Here is an 18,375-nt window from a genome sequence, read left to right as displayed (position 1 = left end):
AGACCATTAACCTCCAAAGAACTCAAAATCTGCATAGAAAGAATCATATATCTAACTAGCCATAAGTAATTAATGGTAACAGAGTCTACCAGAGAAAAAGGTTACAGGAGAGAGGTTAAAATTCATTTCAATTTTTCATATGTAGAACCAGTACAATTTGTTCATACGTAGGCTTTTATATATAGAACTATGAGTGCTTGTTCACTATCAACATAGAACTGTCCAGTAAACAGTTCTATAGTTCATAAGAAAGGTAAGGACCACATGTGTTTGTGTGCAGATATTAATTTTGATACCATGAAAAAAGATAACGTGATTTAGGAAGAAATTTTATAATGCGCAAAAAGAGGGAAATGGGGGAGACAGGGTTCAGAAGCCAAGAAAACACCAAAGATCTAGGGGTAGAGGAAATGAGAGCAATCAGAGACGAAGGAGTGTTCAGAGAGAAAGAAACAGGAGAGAATGGCAAAAAACAAACTGGGCATTATGAAGTAAATGATCAGTAGCGGCAAAGATCTTCCAAAGATCTAATACAATGTAGGTTGAATACTGGCCATTGGATTAGCATTTGAAGACCATCCTCAAAAAGTCATATAATGCTTCTCTTTTACAGTGTTCTCATTCCTATAGGAAGCACACAGTAACACCTCAAAAAATTTCAAATTATGCATCTGCACATCAACCCTATAATCCTATTCTCTATCACTGACACAGTGCATCACTCAATGATGGAAATGTTTAATTCCTTAGGAATGTTGCAGGGGATGAGTGAGTGAACTACTCAATTAGGGGCAAACTGAAGAAGACAAGTATCTAAAAGAAAATGGAAAAGAGCACTTAGAGAATTAAGATTTTTTTCTTTAAAGCATGGAACTCTCAAGCCACATAAGGAAAACATTTCCAGAAAGCAGTCATACATTTTTACAAGCTCAAGTAAAATAAGGATCAAAAAAGTGTCCATTTTATTTACCCACAAGGAAGTCATTGAAGACCTTGGCAAAGTTTTTTCAAAAGCATAGAATGAGAATGACCGGGTCCTTGAGAATACAGGAAGAAATTCCAGAGCACAAGTGGAGAGACTGTCCTTAGGAAAGAGCAGAGACTCCACTTATGTTGTAATTGAAAATATGAGAGAAAAAGGGAAGAAAGGATGGTTGCAAGTTCAGCTTTAGCTTAGGTTTGATGGCAAGAAACGGAGAAAGCTCACACCTGATGGATTTTTTTTTCTTTTTTTAGAGAAAAGTGGAAAGTCATTTGTTAAGCTTGAAGGGAGAGGTCTGAAATGCGTAAAGATTTAAATAATCGCTGTGGAAACTGGGAAAGCAGAAATACAAAATGCAGAATTGAGGAATAGTCACCCTCCAAAAACTGATTACAGTTCCTGGATTGCATTCTACTGAACTGTATACCCATGTCTGGCATGTGTTGTTTTTTCCACTTCTTAACCTGAGAAAGTTCTATTTACACTCCTAAACCAGTTCTATCTAGACTTTCCTGATACTCCCTCCTCTGTATTGTTTTACCTTGTACACAATTCTACTGCTACCCTTACAGGCCTACATTAAGTGCCTACCTTTACAGCTCTACAAGACCATCTCCCCTACTAAAATGGTGAGCTGCTTTAAGGTGGGACTTGCACATATACCAGGAGCTCAAAACTTGCTTAAATGGAATTTAAATTAAAATACAAAGATGCATTAGACAGAGATCTTAACCTGGAGAATCGAACATAATCTAGTTCAGAACAACAACATCATTAGCAAGTTTTGACAAAAGTATATAAATTATGAAAGGCAATAATAAGATATACAACAGTCAAACAATTTACAACTTTATTTCATTCCTTTATAACCTACTTTAGTCTGCAAATGTGTGCATATGTTTCTCACTGTGATGTTCAATTAAAAAACATTCTGCACCTACTATATGGAAGGTAACGTTACTAACACTGTGGAACAATGCAGTAGAAAGATTATCAAAATACTTTAATACAAAGTATAACGTAATGACACCTCGGGAAAAAAATTAAGAACAGATGAGAAGGGTCTCAGAAATGTAAACTTTAGTCTGAAAGACAGATTCGGGGCTTATTAACTGAATTGATACAATTTAATGAGCTTCTCAAACGTATTATATTTAGCTTATCTTCTACTTTCTAGCAATTTCTACCCAAAACTATCAATAAACGTGCTATATTCAATACATATGGTTAATCCCAGCCTGAAAGAATGCTCTACACCCTTCCTTCGTGTATGGTTGTGGATAAACCGCCTTGCTAAGAAACAAACGAGCTTGCAAGTGGGGCCACTTGTACACACCAAGAATTTAAGAGGAAATTTTCCCACCTCTTTTTAAAAATAAGGCCCTCTTTCATCAAGTATCTGTTGTCTGTTCTAAGTCTTACACCTTTCGTGTAAGACTTTAATGCTTCACCTTTTCGTCAAGAACTGCGGCAGCAGCCAGTAGCTGCCAACGGAGGTCACCGGGTGCGAGGTCCCAGGACTTCATGGAAACCCCAAGTGTGTGTGTGGAGGGTAGAATTAAAAAAAGAGGAGCAATCAGAAATCAGGTGTCCCAGGAAAATCAGGAGGCCAGCACCCAGAAGCCAGGGGGCCGGGCGGAGGGGAGTGGTCACGTCGAGACCGGAAAACTTTCTGCAAAGCGACGGGTTGAGTCCACCACCAGGGCCCAGGTGCGGAGGAGGACAGCCCGCAAACCCGATGACCCGACCCACCCCGACTCCTTACCGTCCTGCAGAAGCTCCCTTACTGTCGCCGCAGCCGCCCCAGAGCCCAGAGTGCCATGGCCAGCCACAGCGATTCCGCCGTCTCCACCTTCCATGTTGGCAGGTGCCGGGGTGATGACGTCAGCGGCGGCCCTGCCCAGAGGGTGACGCAAAATCCCAGCGCTAAACGCTCCGCTCCGCCCACCCTGGCCGCCTGGTGAGTCGGCTTAGTCAGCTGAAGCCTGGCTGAACGTGGCTGGGATTCGCGTGGGTCCTGGAGTAGGCGGGCGCCGAGGGCCCAGCGCACCCAGGAAGCCGAATCCGCGGGGCCGGCGCTTTCAGCTGTGTCCCGCCGCGCCGCGGTGGCTGGTGTCGTTCCCCTGGCCTAAAAGAAAGTGGGCGCCGGAACGTGGCCGCAGCGATTATCGCTAAAGCAAGTATTTAACCTAAGAAGGGATTCTCGGTGGAGGCCGGAGAGAAGAGCGGGGGTTTCTGGGAACTTGGCTGGTCTCTACAAGCACAGCTGGCGGGAGTTAATAGTTACCCAACTTTCTCTGCTACACGCCTTGGTTTGCAATTCTGGGGTAAAAACAGGCGAGATAGGCTTGGGAAGGAAAGTTGCCGGGAATGAAGAGCGTGAGAATTAGGGAGAGCCGAAGGGTCGATGAAGAAGGAAGACTGCACCAGGAAAATACAAGTGGACTCAGTCTCCGGCCTCCCAGGAGATCTGGACCTATTTTTCTACTTTCTCTCACTTTCAGCTACATGCTATGAATGATGCCAAACTTTTTCATATTACAATCTGATGGATTTTCCATATCTCAACTAACAGTGTTGAGCTGTAAAATCAAGTTAGTTCCTGTCATCTTCTCCGCTGCTACAGCTGCATTATTCATTCACCTAGATTTCTCCCAAAATAAATACTAATAAATCGACAATCACACGTATGCAAGAAGTTAATGTAAGCATTTCTTCATAAAAAGTAATGCAACTCTTCCTTTATGTACACAGAACGCCATTTTTTTTCCAATTCAGAGTTTCCTGATTCTCTTGATTCTGCTAAGACTGTTTCAAGAGATGCTGTAATAGTACTTAACCTGTGCCAAACTCTTTTCTAAGTACTTTATAAATCTAAATGGATTTAATACTTACAGCAACTTAGGTAAGCAAGTTTCATGATACACTGTATTATGCTTTCTCTTTGTATTAGGTTTTTCCTTAGCATAATTTGATCTCAATCACAATGTGAATAGGATTGATGTTTCTGAATGGAGGTCACATGAATTACCAAGGGCAGCGTACTCAGACCCAGATTTGGGTTCATAATCCATAATACACAAAATTTTAAATCTTAAATGTTAATAAGGATATCTTTGAAATATGTGGTCTTTTTTTGGCTTTTACGTTAGACGATTCTAGGAAAGTTGCATAATATTCGTTTAGTTAATGAAGACTTTTGATACTGTACTATACATACCAGCATAAGTTTAGACTCAATCCATAACTTATCCCAAAGGACCTAATAGGTAATATAGACATCCATTTAATCATACATTTGTACCAGGTGCTTTAGAATATATGAATTTATTTTTCCCAAGCTTAGCTGTACAGTGAAATCACCTGGAGACCTTTAAAAATCCAGAGATTCACATTCGGTTGCTCTGGGATATGATTTAGGTATCCTAATTCTTAAAAGCTCCCCATATCATTCTTATCTACAACCATAGTTGAGAATTAATGACCTATGTATTCATTCAGCAAAATTACAAGGATGAATAAGAATGAAATTGTTCTTGGTACAGTCCTTACCTTGGTACAGACCTTACCATTGCACACTTTTTAGTCTTTACCTTACTTAACTTTTCTGTGATGTTTAAGAGGCATATCTCATCCCCCCTTCCTAATACTCTCCCCTCTCTTGGTTTTTGAATGTCACTCCAGGTTTCTTATTCCCAGCTCCAGAGGTCACTTCTGTCTCCTTTGCATTCTTTTTATCTTTTACTTAAATGTTAGTGTTCTGGAAGGATTTCTTGCAAGATAAGGCATTCTTAAGTACTTTGCCCATGTTTTAGTTTCAATTTATCTAAAAGTGAAAGGTTCAATATATAGCTCTAGCTTTTTCCTGAGCACTATATCTTTATAAACAGTCATAGGCATTGCCATCTGGAAATCCCATGAGCACCTCAAACTCAGTGTACCCAAATGTAATCCCCTGCCAAAACCTATCCCTACTCTGGTTCTCTATTTCATTGATTGGAATTTCCATCCATCCAGTCCCTAAAGCCAAAAGTATAATGTCATCCTAGAATTCTTTCTTCCTACATAGCATGCACTGTCATGAAGTGATTTCCACCTCCTAAATATCTTACCAGTTTATTTTTATTTCTAAATGTATTCTTTTATCGCTGTTTTCACTCCCCAAATCCTGGGCCAGATGCTCATTATACATGGCCTGGTCCACAACAATTGTCTCTTTACTGATATTTTGCCAACAGGCCTGCTCCTTCCAGTGAAATCTTTCTAAATCAGAAATCTGATCATGTCATTTCTATGCTAAAATTTTTCAGTTAAAACTGGTATACAAAGTGAGACATACAGCCTGTACAAAAATATCTGGTATACCCATGGAAGTATGTCATGTACATATGTTAGCAAGTTGTGTGCATATGTGAAATTCACCTACTGAGAGGAAAAAATGGTTGAGAACCAAGGCCATACATTACAAAATCTAAAAAATCTTGGTATATAAGGCCCATTACTATCTAGGCCCTCTTATTCCCTCTCTAGTCCGGTTACAACTCAAGCAACATTAATGAGTCACTGAAAACATCAAACACTTTCAAGCCTCTATGGTTTTATATGTGTTCTCTGCAAATGTATACTCTCCCATCTCCCATGCAGTGTCAGCTCAAGCTTTCTTTCCTTCATTGTTAGTGACTTCTCTCACTTCTCTAGACAGTTATTTCCACAATGGTTAAATTTGTGTGTGTGTGTGTGTGTGTGTGTGTGTGTGTATTAGAGCTATTATTTTATGTAATTATATCTAACTCTAATACATTTTTAAGGACATAGGAAATGTATTTTTGCCTGTATTTCCAACATGTAGCAGGAACTTATATTTGTTGAATGAATAAATACATGTCCATGCCCTCAAAAACTCATGAAGAGACAGACATGTGTTGTTATTATGCTCTATGAAAGTAAGTGCAAATGCACATGATAACCAAGGAATGGGTGTAGTGGGTAAGTAAGATCAACTCTATCTAGGATTCAGAGAAGACTGGAAGTCAAAATTGGAAATTATGATTGTGCACATAGAATGTGGGACAATGAAGATGTACTCAAGATTTAATTAAAGGTACCACATGGTACACTTCTGGGAGATGGAGAAGTGGAGGAAACCCCAGGTTTCTGACTTGAGAGAGTATAGGTGGATGGTAACAGCATAACTAGGATATGAAATGCAGGAGAGAACAAACAGGTTTGACTCATGAAAGAGAACTGCCCTTTTGTCCTTTACGTATGTGGCATAACATTGTTCTAATTTTTATTAGAAAAGATAAAATGCTAATAACTTTGTCTAAATTTTTCTTAAGTTGGACTTATTGAACAGTTATTATTAGTAAAACTAGTTTATCTTATTCTAACTGCACATTCTACCTACGGAAATTAAAATTATTGGTTTTATTTAGGTTATATCAGTACTTTCAGGATGAGCCACATTTTTAAAAAATTGCATGTTGAGCAATTAAACCTTTCTAAAGTTAGCTCATATATGTTTCTAAGACCAAAAGTTGGAATGTGGAAAGTAGCTAACACTGTGAAATGACAGGATTTTAAGTATAGCAATTATAAAATACTATGAACTACCTAGTTTAATCATTTATACCTCTTTGGATATAAAAGCGATTTACTATGCAATTACATAATTATAATTGAAATTTTCACTAGATAATACTACATTTAAATTTTTTAAAATAATAAAGGTTTTTTTTTGCCTTCTGATTTAGGTACAAGGAATAGAAGTTGAGAAAATATACTATTATATTTTTGGAAATGCTTACTACTAACTAAAGTTATTCAATTAATGCCATTTAACTTTCCTGGATAAAACAAGGTATTTCAAAGTGCCAGGCATACACAGTATGATATACAATATGATTCCGATCAAATTCCCTGGTTTATCATTGCCAAACAAAGTAACATGGAAAAATTAAAAAGTAACACGAAAAATCATAACATGATATACTATGAAAAAATTTTGTAGTTTTCCACATCTTGAGCATTTATTAATTTGAGCAGAAAATGTTGCTATAATGAGTTAAGTATAGAATTTGAAACGGTTAGTGGTTGACTCGAACAAGTATAATTTGTATAGAACTTAAACATAATTTCCCACTATGCTAAAAACTATCAGTGCCATATAAATAGAGGTAGAATTCTGTTGTAGCCTATTTGATACTGTGAAAAGAAGCTAAAAAGATTCCTGAGCCCACAGTTTGATGAAAAATATATATTCTTGGCAATCAAAATTGTTAGAATGATGGGAATTTATCTAATGAAAGTAAATTTCTCTGTGCAAACTGATTGTCTTTTTCAGATTTGAAACGAATCTATATTCATGAAGAAGGACTGCATACAAACCACAATATGTCAAGAAAGAAAAAAAGATCCAATAGAAATGTTTCATTCTGGGCATCTGGTTAAAGTCTGTGCTCCAATGGTTAGATATTCAAAGTAAGTATTGTTAAATGGTTAACGAACTAAGATGTGATTTCCTTTTTATGCTCTGACTTTTTAAAAATAAGACTACCTCAACCACATGGGATCTTCAGACACACTTAACTTTGGGATCACTATTTAGGCTTATGTCCTGGTATTACCACTTGCCTGACATGTGTGTGACCCTGATTAAACAATGAACCTCTCCAAGCTTTACTTTTTATATCTATAAAAATGGTAGTGCTTACAACTCCCACCTATAAAGATATAATGGGTATTAAATAAATATAAGCATTCATGCAGAGGACAAATCCCCAAGACTGCCATTGCTGGGTCATATTGTAGTTATATGTTTAGTTTTAAGAAACTGCCCAACTTTCAGATTGGCTGTACATTTTTATGCTCCCGCCAACAATGTTTGAGGGATCTAGTTTCTCTTCCTCCTCACCAACTTTTCACAATGTCACTGTTTTGTTATTTTAGCTGTTCTCATAGGTTTGCAGCAATATCTCCTCATGGATTTCCATTTACTTTATGGCTAGTAATATCGAACATCCTCTCATGTGCTTATTTGCCATTTGCATGCTGTTGAAGAAATGTTTATGTCTTTTGCTAATATTCTAATTGGATTGTTTGCTCTTTTACTATTAAGTTGGTTTTTAAATTTTTTCAATTGTAAAATACACACAACTTAAAATTTACTTTTAAAACATTTCAAGTGTATAATTCAGTTATGTTAAATACATTCATATTGTTGTACGTTCAGTCTCTTTTCATCTTACAAAACTGAAACTTTATACCCATTAAACTCCATATTCCCTGTTCCCCCCAGCTCCTGGCAACCACCATTCTACTTTGTTCCTCTACGAATTTGACTAGTCTCAATACTTTATATAAGTGGAATCATACAATATGTATTTTTGGGGAACTCGCTTATTTCATGTAACATATCCTTGAGGTTCATCCATGTTGTAGCATTTATCATAATTTCCTTTTTAAGGCTGAATGATATTTCGCCGTATGTATATATACCACATTTTCTTTATTCATTTGTCAGTTGACGAACACATGAGTCGCTTCCATCTTTTGGCTCTTGTGAGTAATGCTGCTGTGAACGTGGATGTATAAATATCTTGAGACCCTGCTTTTGGTTATATGCCCAGAAATGGAATTGCTGGATCATATGGCAATTCTATTTTTATTTTTTTGAGGAACTTCCATATTGTTTTTCATGGTGGCTACACCAATTTACATTCCCATCAGCAGTGCACAAGGATTCTGATTTCTTAACATCCTCACCAATACATGTTTTTGTTCTTTGTTTCTTTTTTATTTTAGCCATTCTAATGGATGTGAACTGGCACCTCACTGTGGTTTTATATTTCCCTAGTTATGTCAAACATCTTTTCATGTGCTTATTGGCCATTTGTATATATTTACTATTGAGATTTAAGGGTTCTCTACATATTCTAGTTACCACTCTTTTCTCAAATGTGTGGTTTGCAAATATTTTCTCCCAGTATGTACCTTACCTTTTTATCCTCTTAACGAATGGACTTTTGCAGAGCAAAAGTTTTTATTTATTGATGAAGTCTAATTCATTAATTTTTTATTTTGTAAATTGTGCTTTTGGTGTCAAGTGTAAGAAATGTTTGTGCAGCTCTAGAGTCTAAAAATTTTGTTTTTTCTCTTTAAGTCATAACTTTATGTTTTGCATTTAAGACCATGATCAGTTTTGAGTTATTTTTTGTATAAATGCAAGGCTTAAAGTTCTTTTTTTTTTTGCCTATGGATGTCTAATTTATTCACCATTTGTGGAAAAGGCTATCTTTTCACTTTTGAATTACTTTTTCATCTTTGTCAAAAGTCAATTGGGCATGTTTGTATGGCTCGTCATCTGGATTCTCTATTTTGTTCCATTGATCTTTGTGTCTATCCCTCCACCAATACCACAGTCTTGATTTCTGAAGCTAGCTATATAACCTTGAAATCAGGTAAACTGAGTTCTCCCACTTTTTCTTTATCAAAATTGTTTTAGCTATTCTAGTTCATTTGCCATTCCAAATAAACTAGTATGATAGTCTATATCTGCAAAACATCTTGCTGGAATTTTCATAAGAATTATATTAAATATGCATATCAACTTGAATATAATTGAATTCCTTACTATTCTGAGTCACCCAACTCATAAACAGTGTCTTTCCATGTTTTTTAGATCTTGTTTGATTTCTCTCATCAGTATTGTATAGTTTTCAGAGTGAGTTCTGTGTGTATTTTGTAAAACTTAAATTCAATTATTTCTCTTTTGAGTGATTGTAAATAGATTTATACTTTTAATTTCAGTATGTATGTGTTTATTGCTGGCATATAGAAATAAAATTGATTTTCATATGTCAAACTTCTTGAACTCATTTTTTGGTTTTAGGAGAATTTTTTTTGATAAATTCCTTAGGATTATCTATGTAGACTATCATGTCATCTGCAAATAAGGACAGTTTTATTTTTTCCTTTCCATCATATGTCTTTTGTTTCCTTTTCATGCCTTATAACACTGACTAGAAGTTCCAGGGCTATATTGAATAAGAATGATGACAGCAGACATCTTTCCTTGTTCTTGATCTAGGGAGAAAGTGGTCTTTTATCTTTAATATAATGTTAGCTGTGGGATTTTTTTTTTATCATGCTCTTTCTCAAGCTGAGAGAGTTCCCCTCTATTCCTGTTTTTCTGAGAGGGATTTTTTTTTTCTTTTTAAAATATCATGGATGAGTATTGTTTTGTCAAATGCTTTTTCTGCATCAATTGATAAATGATTTTTTTTTCTTTAGCCTACTAATATGGTGGATTACATTGATTCTGACTATTGAACCTTCTTATTAACTGTTTTTTTTTTTTTTTTTTTTCTGACACCACCACAGCAGAAGGATGAGAAGGCACCACATCATTCCTATCAGGTGGAGGTAGAAGTCTAGGTTCCTCACTTGATCTTTTTTGACACTCTGAGGGCAGGGAGTTCATTACTGCTGAGCAGGGGTGACAGTTACAGCTCCTCACGGAGGGGTGGTCTAGTCCTGGCTCTTCAGGAAGCATGCCCTAATACTACTCCCATTGAGGAAAGAGAAGGGCACCTCACTACTCCTGGGGATGTGTGGAAGTCCAGACTCCCCACGTGGCTGGCACAGATACCACTGAGGTGGGCCTTGTTACTGATCAGCAGAGAGTACAGCCCCAGCCACCTACCTGGCCTTTTCTGATACTACTTTGGAAGGATGTTAGAGACCTTGTTATAGCCTTGAGAAGGTAGAAGTCTAGCTCCACACTCAACTTTTTCTTATGAAGGCAGAGCCACAGTTTTCTCTCTGGTGTTTGGCCTGAGTAGAGCCATTGTTATCTAAAGAGTTTTCTCTCTTGTTAGGCTTCCCTTTTCTGGGTCCTTTAGTTAGGAAGAACAGACTTTGGTTGGGGCTGTTTTTGTCTACAACCATTGGTATTTCCAGGTTGCCAGCTCCATACCTGGGATATTTGAGGCGAAAAGAAACCCAAGAAACTCAACATTATCTTTCCTCAGGTCCTGACATCACTAGCCTGCTGCTTTCTTCTCTGCCTTTCAGAGTTTTCTTACGTTTTACATATAATATCCAGAGTTTTTAGTTAAGCTGGAAGAATAGGGAAAAGTACATCTCCTCCATCTTCCTATAGGCAGAACTTTAATAAGTTTTTAATAATTAGCTAAATTAAACCTGGAAGTACATATGATTGTGGTGATTTAAAATGCCTAACTAAAGTTTTATATGCTTACAGATTGGCTTTTAGAACACTAGTAAGAAAATACAGTTGTGATCTGTGCTATACACCAATGATAGTTGCTGCTGATTTTGTCAGATCTATAAAAGCCAGAGACAGTGAATTTACCACAAACCAAGGTATGTGAAACCTAGAGTTTGCTCACTTTGTAAAACTTAGAAAATAAAACAAAACTATCTTAGCCAATGAGACAACACACTGCCAAGATTTTATTTTAAAATCTTTTCGTTTTTTTTATTCGTTTGCAATGTCTTTTTAAATATATTTTTATTCAGTGCCTTGGAACTATGGATGACATACAAAATATAAGGTCAGTCTTCCTTAGGGCCTCCATTCTCTCACACAGACTATTAGAGTCCTATCTCACTGCCCCCAGTTTTGTCTCATTCCAAACTATCCTCCAAACAGCCCAAAGTGATCTTTCCAAAATGTAAATTTGATCACATCTCTTAGACCTAAAAGCAGTGATTCTCAAAGTGTGATTCCCCAGACCAGCAGCATCAACATCATCTGGAAATGTGATAGAAATGGAAATTCCCAGGCTCCACTCCAGGCCTACTCAGAGACTCTCAGTACGTGGTCCAGCAATCTGTTTTAAAAAGCCCTCTAGATGATTCTGAGCTTGCTAAAGATTGAGAATGACTGGCCTAAACAGCAAAATTCCAGCACCTGTGAATAATATATAACATTCTTCATGATTTAGCCTCCAAATACATCTTCTGCAACTTTGTCTTCCATTAGTTACTCTCCACAGCCCACTGACGTCATTCTTTACATATAGTAAGTTATTTTAAGTCCCCGAACATGCCCTATTCTCTCACATTTCTCTACCTAGAATATCTTTCTCAGCCATACCTATTTCCTATGTCCCTATTCTCTCTGGATAAACGACACTTTATGCTTCTTAATCCAGTTCTCAGATTTTGTGGCCAAAGTACTTTCCTAACCACCATCCACTCATGTCCTTTCTTTGAAGCACAGGCTTTATGTTGTATTTAATCCTACTGTGTTGTAATTACCTCTTTATATACTTGTCTCTCCCACTAGACTATGGGCTTGTCAAGGGCTAGAACTATTTCTTACTGATTTGTATCAGCTTCTAGCAGTGTTAAAAATACATTAGACCAATGAATGATTGTTAAATTGAAATTCTGTAACTCTCGAGTTACAAAAGAGAAAGTACCTTATGTCCTCAGAAAAAAGCAGATTCTATCCCATGATAATACTGTAAATCAGGGATTGCCATCAAAATTCTGAATCAGTGGAACTAGGGTGGTACCCAGAAATCTGCATTTTGGCAGACACCCAGTAAATCTCATATAGGTAGTCCTCAAAAAAACCTTTAGAAAAATTTAAAAACATTTATCCAGAGTTTATAACACTAACCCAAAGATGAAAAAGATATGTCCTTTAAAACCTAGGAAAGCTCTGATACATTTGGTTATATTAAAATTTAAACTTTTATATGTAAGAAAAGAGCACAGAGACAAACCCAAACTGGGAAAAATATTTATAATATTTTTGATAGTTATGATATATAGCAGAATTCATTTCATTGTTTCATTAAAAAATTAAATAAGAAAAGGAACAACTAAAAGAAAAATTGTGCATAGAAAATGTAAAGAATTTGGAGAGTGAGCCCACGAATAAAAATATACACTGTTGGATATCCAATGTAGGATAAGTTATGAGAAAACAAGAACTTTCATCCATATTGGTGTATATCTATACTGGTGAACTCTTTTCAAAGAAATTTTTGTAATATCAGAATATTAGCTACCTATCCAATAGTTACACTCTTAGGAATTTAACCCATGAATATACTCACAAAAGCATGTATGTAAGAGTATCCTCATCACATTGCTTGCAAGAGCCACAGATGAAAAGAATTCTAGAAGTACACTGTGTGGTTCATCTATATAGTAGAATATGCCACTAAAAAGAAGAAAATAGGTCTAACTATAGCTCCCAGATATATCACATAAAAAAAAAGAGTAGGCATAGCAGTGTACATAGAATGTTCACATTTGTTTAACTTTTACAGGTATACATAAAATTATTCTGGAATACAATAAACTAATGCTCACCTTTGGAAAAGGGATCTGTTTGTCAAGAATATAATACTTTTCATTTTAGTAAATTTTATACTGTTTGAATTTGTACTTAATGTAAATTCCTTTTAACTTAAAATATTTAAAATTATGTTATTACTACCTTGTTTGAACAGTTGTTATTTATCATGTACAAACAGTTTGGTATCTTATGTGAGTGTCTGTGTATGTCTCTGTGTGTGTTTCTGTGAATTTTAATGTTGAGCTATTCATTTTATCAGGTGATTGCCCATTGATTGTTCAGTTTGCTGCTAATGATGCAAGACTTTTATCTGATGCTGCTCGTATAGTCTGTCCTTATGCGAATGGAATAGACATTAACTGTGGTTGCCCTCAGAGGTAAAGCTCAAAGAAGTTGAAAGAATTTTCAAAAAAGATTAGAAAAACTAGTGAACATTACCAAGAATTAAAAAGTAAGGAAAATATAGTTAAAGCACTTGGCCTTTATATAAGAAGCAAGAAAAGGAAAGATTACTAAGGAACATACATACAAAAGCATTTCCCAATGACTAAAAGTGTTTTGTCTCACCTCACCTCTCGAATTTTTTTAATATGTGGATCTGCCTTGACTCTCATCCATAAGTAGTTATGTGAGACACTAATGTTTATAGCAATCCCAAGAATGTATTTTTACTGTCATGTTAGACATATTTGCTCTAGAAACTATAATTCTGTGATTTGAGAGATCACCACTTATTCTCTCCTAATTTTCTTTATAAGAATACTTCCTTATAATTATCTTTTTTTTCATCACCACAGTTATTTGGTTGATTCTAAGTAATGGGGTACTGATAGGATGCACTTAATTTGACAATAATATCCCTACCTTTCTAGCACTGTACTAGATTATCTGACAGTAATTCAAAGTGTGTCCAAAGAATAAAATCAAAATTTTAAGTAATCCAAATCAGATTAGACATATTTGTATACCCATTAAGTGAGTTAAATAAGCTGTTTAGTAGTGTTGGCATGCTGTAAGCCAAAACTATCTCTCTACTATTAAGACTAATAAAACCTCGTTATGTACAATAAACATCAAATTTGGAATTCAAAAAATCTGAAAAATTGCAGTTAATTACAAATACTTAAATCTGTTTTGGTTGAATGAATTTTAATTTAATTGTCTCACTTGCCAAAGAAAAGCATTTCCCCTAAGCCCTTTTTGAGCTGGGAACATGTTTTCCTAATTTCACATTGATCCACTTAGAAGTGTTGGATCTGGGAATTGTAAAAATCTGATTTCATTCCAGATCGCTAGATAGATAAATAGATAGATGCACTTATAGTGCTTTTATAAATTTATTTTCTCTTCCAGCTATTTACAGTTTATTTGTTGTGTTTGCTTTATAAAGGTGGGCAATGGCAGAAGGTTATGGAGCTTGCTTAATAAACAAGCCAGAACTTGTTCAAGATATGGTGAAACAAGTAAGAAATCAAGTGGAAAATCCCAGATTTTCAGTATCTATTAAAATAAGGTAAAGACAACATTTTAATCTATTGACAAGATAGTTCTTAGGAAATAAAAAGCATATTCCTTTTGTCTGGTGCTATGGGGTTATCTATCCTTAATAAATTTATAGCTGGTATATGGAAATGTTGAAACAACAATTAATAAATGAGTATATGCCATAATTTTTATTTATAATCAAAACTAACTCTTTGTATTTTTTAACAGAAATTAAAAACATCCCTTTATTATTAAAAACTTTCCCCCAAAAGAAACTCTCAACTTTTTCCATGTACTAAATTAACGCTAAGAAACATTCCTGGTACCAAGAGTGGAAAATGAAAATGGTACTTACACTAAAATTTCACAATGAAAATAAACCAGGAATTGTTTTCGTGGTGACAGGATAAAAACATATTTCAAAATAAAGTATTTTCTCACTTGGTGGTTGTGATATGGACAGCAAATATTAGGATAGCATCTTTCTGTTCATGTGTGACAGTAATTGGATGATTTTTCAGTTACAAAAGCCAAAGGAGAGGAGCACTAGGTAAGATAAAACTTGTCATCCATTGTTGCTACTCATGAAATAGCAAAATTTAAAATCTTAAATGATAGTGGCATGTAATGATATAGCAAAACTAACTGTTTTATAGGAAATACTTTAGTTTTATTAATTTTAGCATTGATTTGTGTGCTTTGAAAAGATGGATATAATTTTGAAATTATAGGATCCATGATGACCTTACAAGAACCGTAGATCTTTGTCGAAAGGCTGAAGCAACAGGAGTTTCCTGGGTTACAGTCCATGGAAGAACTGCTGAAGAAAGACATCAGCCAGTTCACTATGAGGCCATTAAAATAATTAAGGAAAATATGTCTATACCTGTTATTGCTAATGGAGACATTAGAAGCTTAAAAGAAGCACAAAATGTGTGTCATATTACTGGGACAGATGGTAAGAAATAAGTACCTGAGTTTTTTAACTAGCAAAAAAAAAATGGGAGTGGGATAGTAATTTTGATATGATTTTTCATTATTTTCCTTAAATTAGAGCTATATTTTCTTGTACTGATTGAAGCTAAGCAATTCATTAAAATGCTGTTAACTCTTCTATTTAGAAACAATAAGTTATTTTAATTGTGGTACATTAAGTCAGTTAGTTTTCTGCCACCATCATATCCAGTGAGTGACTAGTTAAGAATCTCCCAGATAGCCTATTAGTAAAATAGAACACCTAGACTAGAATTGCGAGTGAACACGATTAGTCATAGGAACCAGAGGAACCCAGACTGCTATGCAATTTCATTATTGCCTTAAATTAATGGCATACCAAGTCCTGTGATACCTATTGGTAGATGGGAGAATGCAGATAAACTTAACATTAAGCAAGTCCAATTTATAACAACCTGGATTTACCCTTTAAAAAGAGCCTAAAGACTAATTGTTTAACATAGAAGTCTAAATAAAGAATACCCATAAGTACATATAAACTTTCTTGGTTTACAAAAAGATATTTCAAAATAGTTTTATAATTGAATTAAACAGACTAATAAAAGGGCAGCGTGAAACTTTGTTATAATAGTTTTTTTTTTTAGTATCTGTTTGTTTCATTGAGTTTGACTTTATGAGTTCTTAACGTGTGGACAAATGTGATATGCTTTACTCTGTAGGTGTGATGGTAGCAAGAGGACTCTTAGCAAACCCGGCCATGTTTGCTGGATATGAGGAAACCCCACTAAAATGCATCTGGGACTGGGTCGACATTGCTCTTGAACTTGGAACTCCTTATATGTGTTTCCATCAACATTTAATGTACATGATGGAAAAGATAACTTCAAGGCAGGAAAAAAGAGTATTTAATGCTTTATCAAGCACATCCGCTGTCTTAGATTACCTTACAGACCATTATGGGATTTGACTGGACTTCGTAAGTTATTTTAATGTATACTTCAAAGGAACTGTGTTAACATTTTTAAATAAAAGTTTTTATTTTAATACTAAAAGTATGACTCATATAGTATCTGCAAGTTAACATGAAGTTTGTTTTTAATGAAAATAAGTGCAGTGAAGTGACAACAAATGCCAACCTCTACATAAAATGAAAAGGAACAAGAAATTCTATATAGAATTGCATTCAAAACTTGAAAGTTCAGATTGGAAAATCAAACTGGTACTTCCTAATTCATGAATTACACACCTCAAGGTATTTGTTTTAAATTGGAGGTAGCTAAATTTAATTAGATAGGATTTTTTTATAATTTAAAACTTAAGTTCCATGAAACTCTTTAACTGACATTAAATTTGTTATATTTCAAGCCTTCCAGATCCCTTGAAGATTGAGAGCTTGGTAAATATAACTACCTAAAATGATAAAATTAATTTCACTCCACCACATTTTAAGTATAAAAAATTTGGTAGCTAATCTGAAGATGATTTATATGAAATATTATTTCCTGGAAAGTAGTAACCAGATTTTATTTTTAATTCAAAAAAACAATTTTCATGCTGTTTTTATTGATGTTATTTTTATGCCTCTCAGCAGTTAATAATTTTAACTTAAAATTCCATGGTTGGAATGTACTAATAGAATTTTGTTATTAGTGAATGTGTCACTGCAAAAATTAAATATCAAGTTAAAATAAATGTTCCATAATTAAGATATTGGTCTATGTTACCAACATGAAAACTGTTATAAAAGGAGCCAGTTGTCTAAAACTGCTTAATTCGAGTTTGGGAATGTTAAATGAATTAATTTTAACATAAGCACCATGTTGCCATATTTTTTTTCTTAGGCACATCTCTGCTTTCATTTTTCAATTAATGTAGTTTTAAAGATAACTGGCTTTTTCATTTGACATCAGTAGTTACAATAGGGGGCCATCGACAAAACTTAAGTCGTCATTACGTCTTACGTTTGTAAGTTAACTCTGAGGTGAATTACACTAGTGTTGACAACAGCATAATTAGAGTAAGTCTTTCAAAGAGACCATTGTGGAAAGCCAAAGAGTTCTAAACGTGTTGTTTGTTTAAAAAACTTCCTTATGGTTATGTTGTCTTTTTCTTTTAGACATGATCAAGTATATTTGTGCTAAGTAAAAGCACCGACTTAAATGTTTTTATGACCATATCCTTATGGTTAACTTATGTTGTCTTTTTCTTTTAGATATGATCAAGTATATTTGTGATAAGAAAAAGCACCGACTTCAATGTTTTTATATTCTATAAATTATTTCTTTTTCATGTTTAATGTTCCCAAAATAATTGTCTCCAGGAAGATACTGTTTTGCATTCCTCATGTTGTCAATGTTGAAAATATATATATTTAGTAATTTTCGTATGTTCACAGAATTTGAAAACCTGGAAAATAGTAATTGAAACAATATACCCATACCCACAATGTTTCCTTCCCTGTCAGTCCCCAAACGTCACGCTAAAGCTTCTTCCCAGTCCATGGACAAGAGCAGAAAAACTTAGAGTATGTTTTGACTACATATTCTAGTCTCAGAAGAAAAACGTTGCACAACTACCCAATCCTGGCCCTTCTAAATTTATTTGCCGACAATGA

At 35.0% G+C, this 18,375-nt stretch overlaps 2 protein-coding genes across 6 annotated transcripts in view; one reads left to right on the top strand and one right to left on the bottom strand.

The window, feature by feature from the left end:
• COG5 (component of oligomeric golgi complex 5) overlaps nt 1-2,896 on the bottom strand; it is a 290,537-nt gene extending 287,641 nt beyond the window's left edge. For both annotated transcript variants that reach the window (XM_011372500.2, XM_011372499.2), the window contains exon 1: nt 2,748-2,896. In XM_011372500.2, coding sequence (XP_011370802.1) covers nt 2,748-2,841 — 94 coding nt within the window. In that variant the 5' untranslated portion in view covers nt 2,842-2,896. The remainder of the gene's footprint in view (nt 1-2,747) is intronic.
• A 128-nt stretch (nt 2,897-3,024) lies between these two features.
• Nucleotides 3,025-18,143, top strand: DUS4L (dihydrouridine synthase 4 like). 4 transcript variants are annotated; one of them, XM_023537985.1, is made up of 8 exons: nt 3,025-3,158; nt 7,326-7,462; nt 11,247-11,368; nt 13,582-13,699; nt 14,713-14,835; nt 15,539-15,765; nt 16,481-16,737; nt 17,974-18,143. In XM_023537985.1, the coding sequence occupies exons 2-7, from the start codon at nt 7,347-7,349 to the stop codon at nt 16,726-16,728; spliced, it is 954 nt and encodes a 317-aa protein (XP_023393753.1). In that variant the 5' UTR covers nt 3,025-3,158; nt 7,326-7,346; the 3' UTR covers nt 16,729-16,737; nt 17,974-18,143. The 4 variants fall into 4 exon arrangements, with proteins under 4 accessions (XP_023393753.1, XP_011370803.1, XP_011370805.1 ...); XM_011372501.2 differs by lacking the exon at nt 17,974-18,143 and having other exon boundaries at nt 16,481-16,813; XM_011372503.2 differs by lacking the exons at nt 3,025-3,158; nt 17,974-18,143 and adding an exon at nt 3,438-3,686 and having other exon boundaries at nt 16,481-16,813.
• The last annotated feature ends 232 nt before the right edge of the window (nt 18,144-18,375 follow it).

This window comes from Pteropus vampyrus, unplaced genomic scaffold, assembly GCF_000151845.1.
Source record: "Pteropus vampyrus isolate Shadow unplaced genomic scaffold, Pvam_2.0 Scaffold208, whole genome shotgun sequence".
Classification (NCBI taxonomy): domain Eukaryota; kingdom Metazoa; phylum Chordata; class Mammalia; order Chiroptera; family Pteropodidae; genus Pteropus; species Pteropus vampyrus.
The sequence above is the reverse complement of the archived record's forward strand: the minus strand, read 5'-3'. Positions and strand labels throughout refer to the sequence as shown.

What these genes read in the sequence shown, in the direction of transcription:
- DUS4L (XM_023537985.1), top strand. Translation starts at nt 7,347, where the DNA reads ATGAAGAAGGACTGCATACAAACCACAATATGTCAAGAAAGAAAAAAA. An exon ending in CCAATGGTTAGATATTCAAA is followed by an intron (nt 7,463 to 11,246) that starts GTAAGTATTGTT and finishes ATATGCTTACAG; the next exon opens with ATTGGCTTTTAGAACACTAG. An exon ending in AACTGTGGTTGCCCTCAGAG is followed by an intron (nt 13,700 to 14,712) that starts GTAAAGCTCAAA and finishes TGCTTTATAAAG; the next exon opens with GTGGGCAATGGCAGAAGGTT.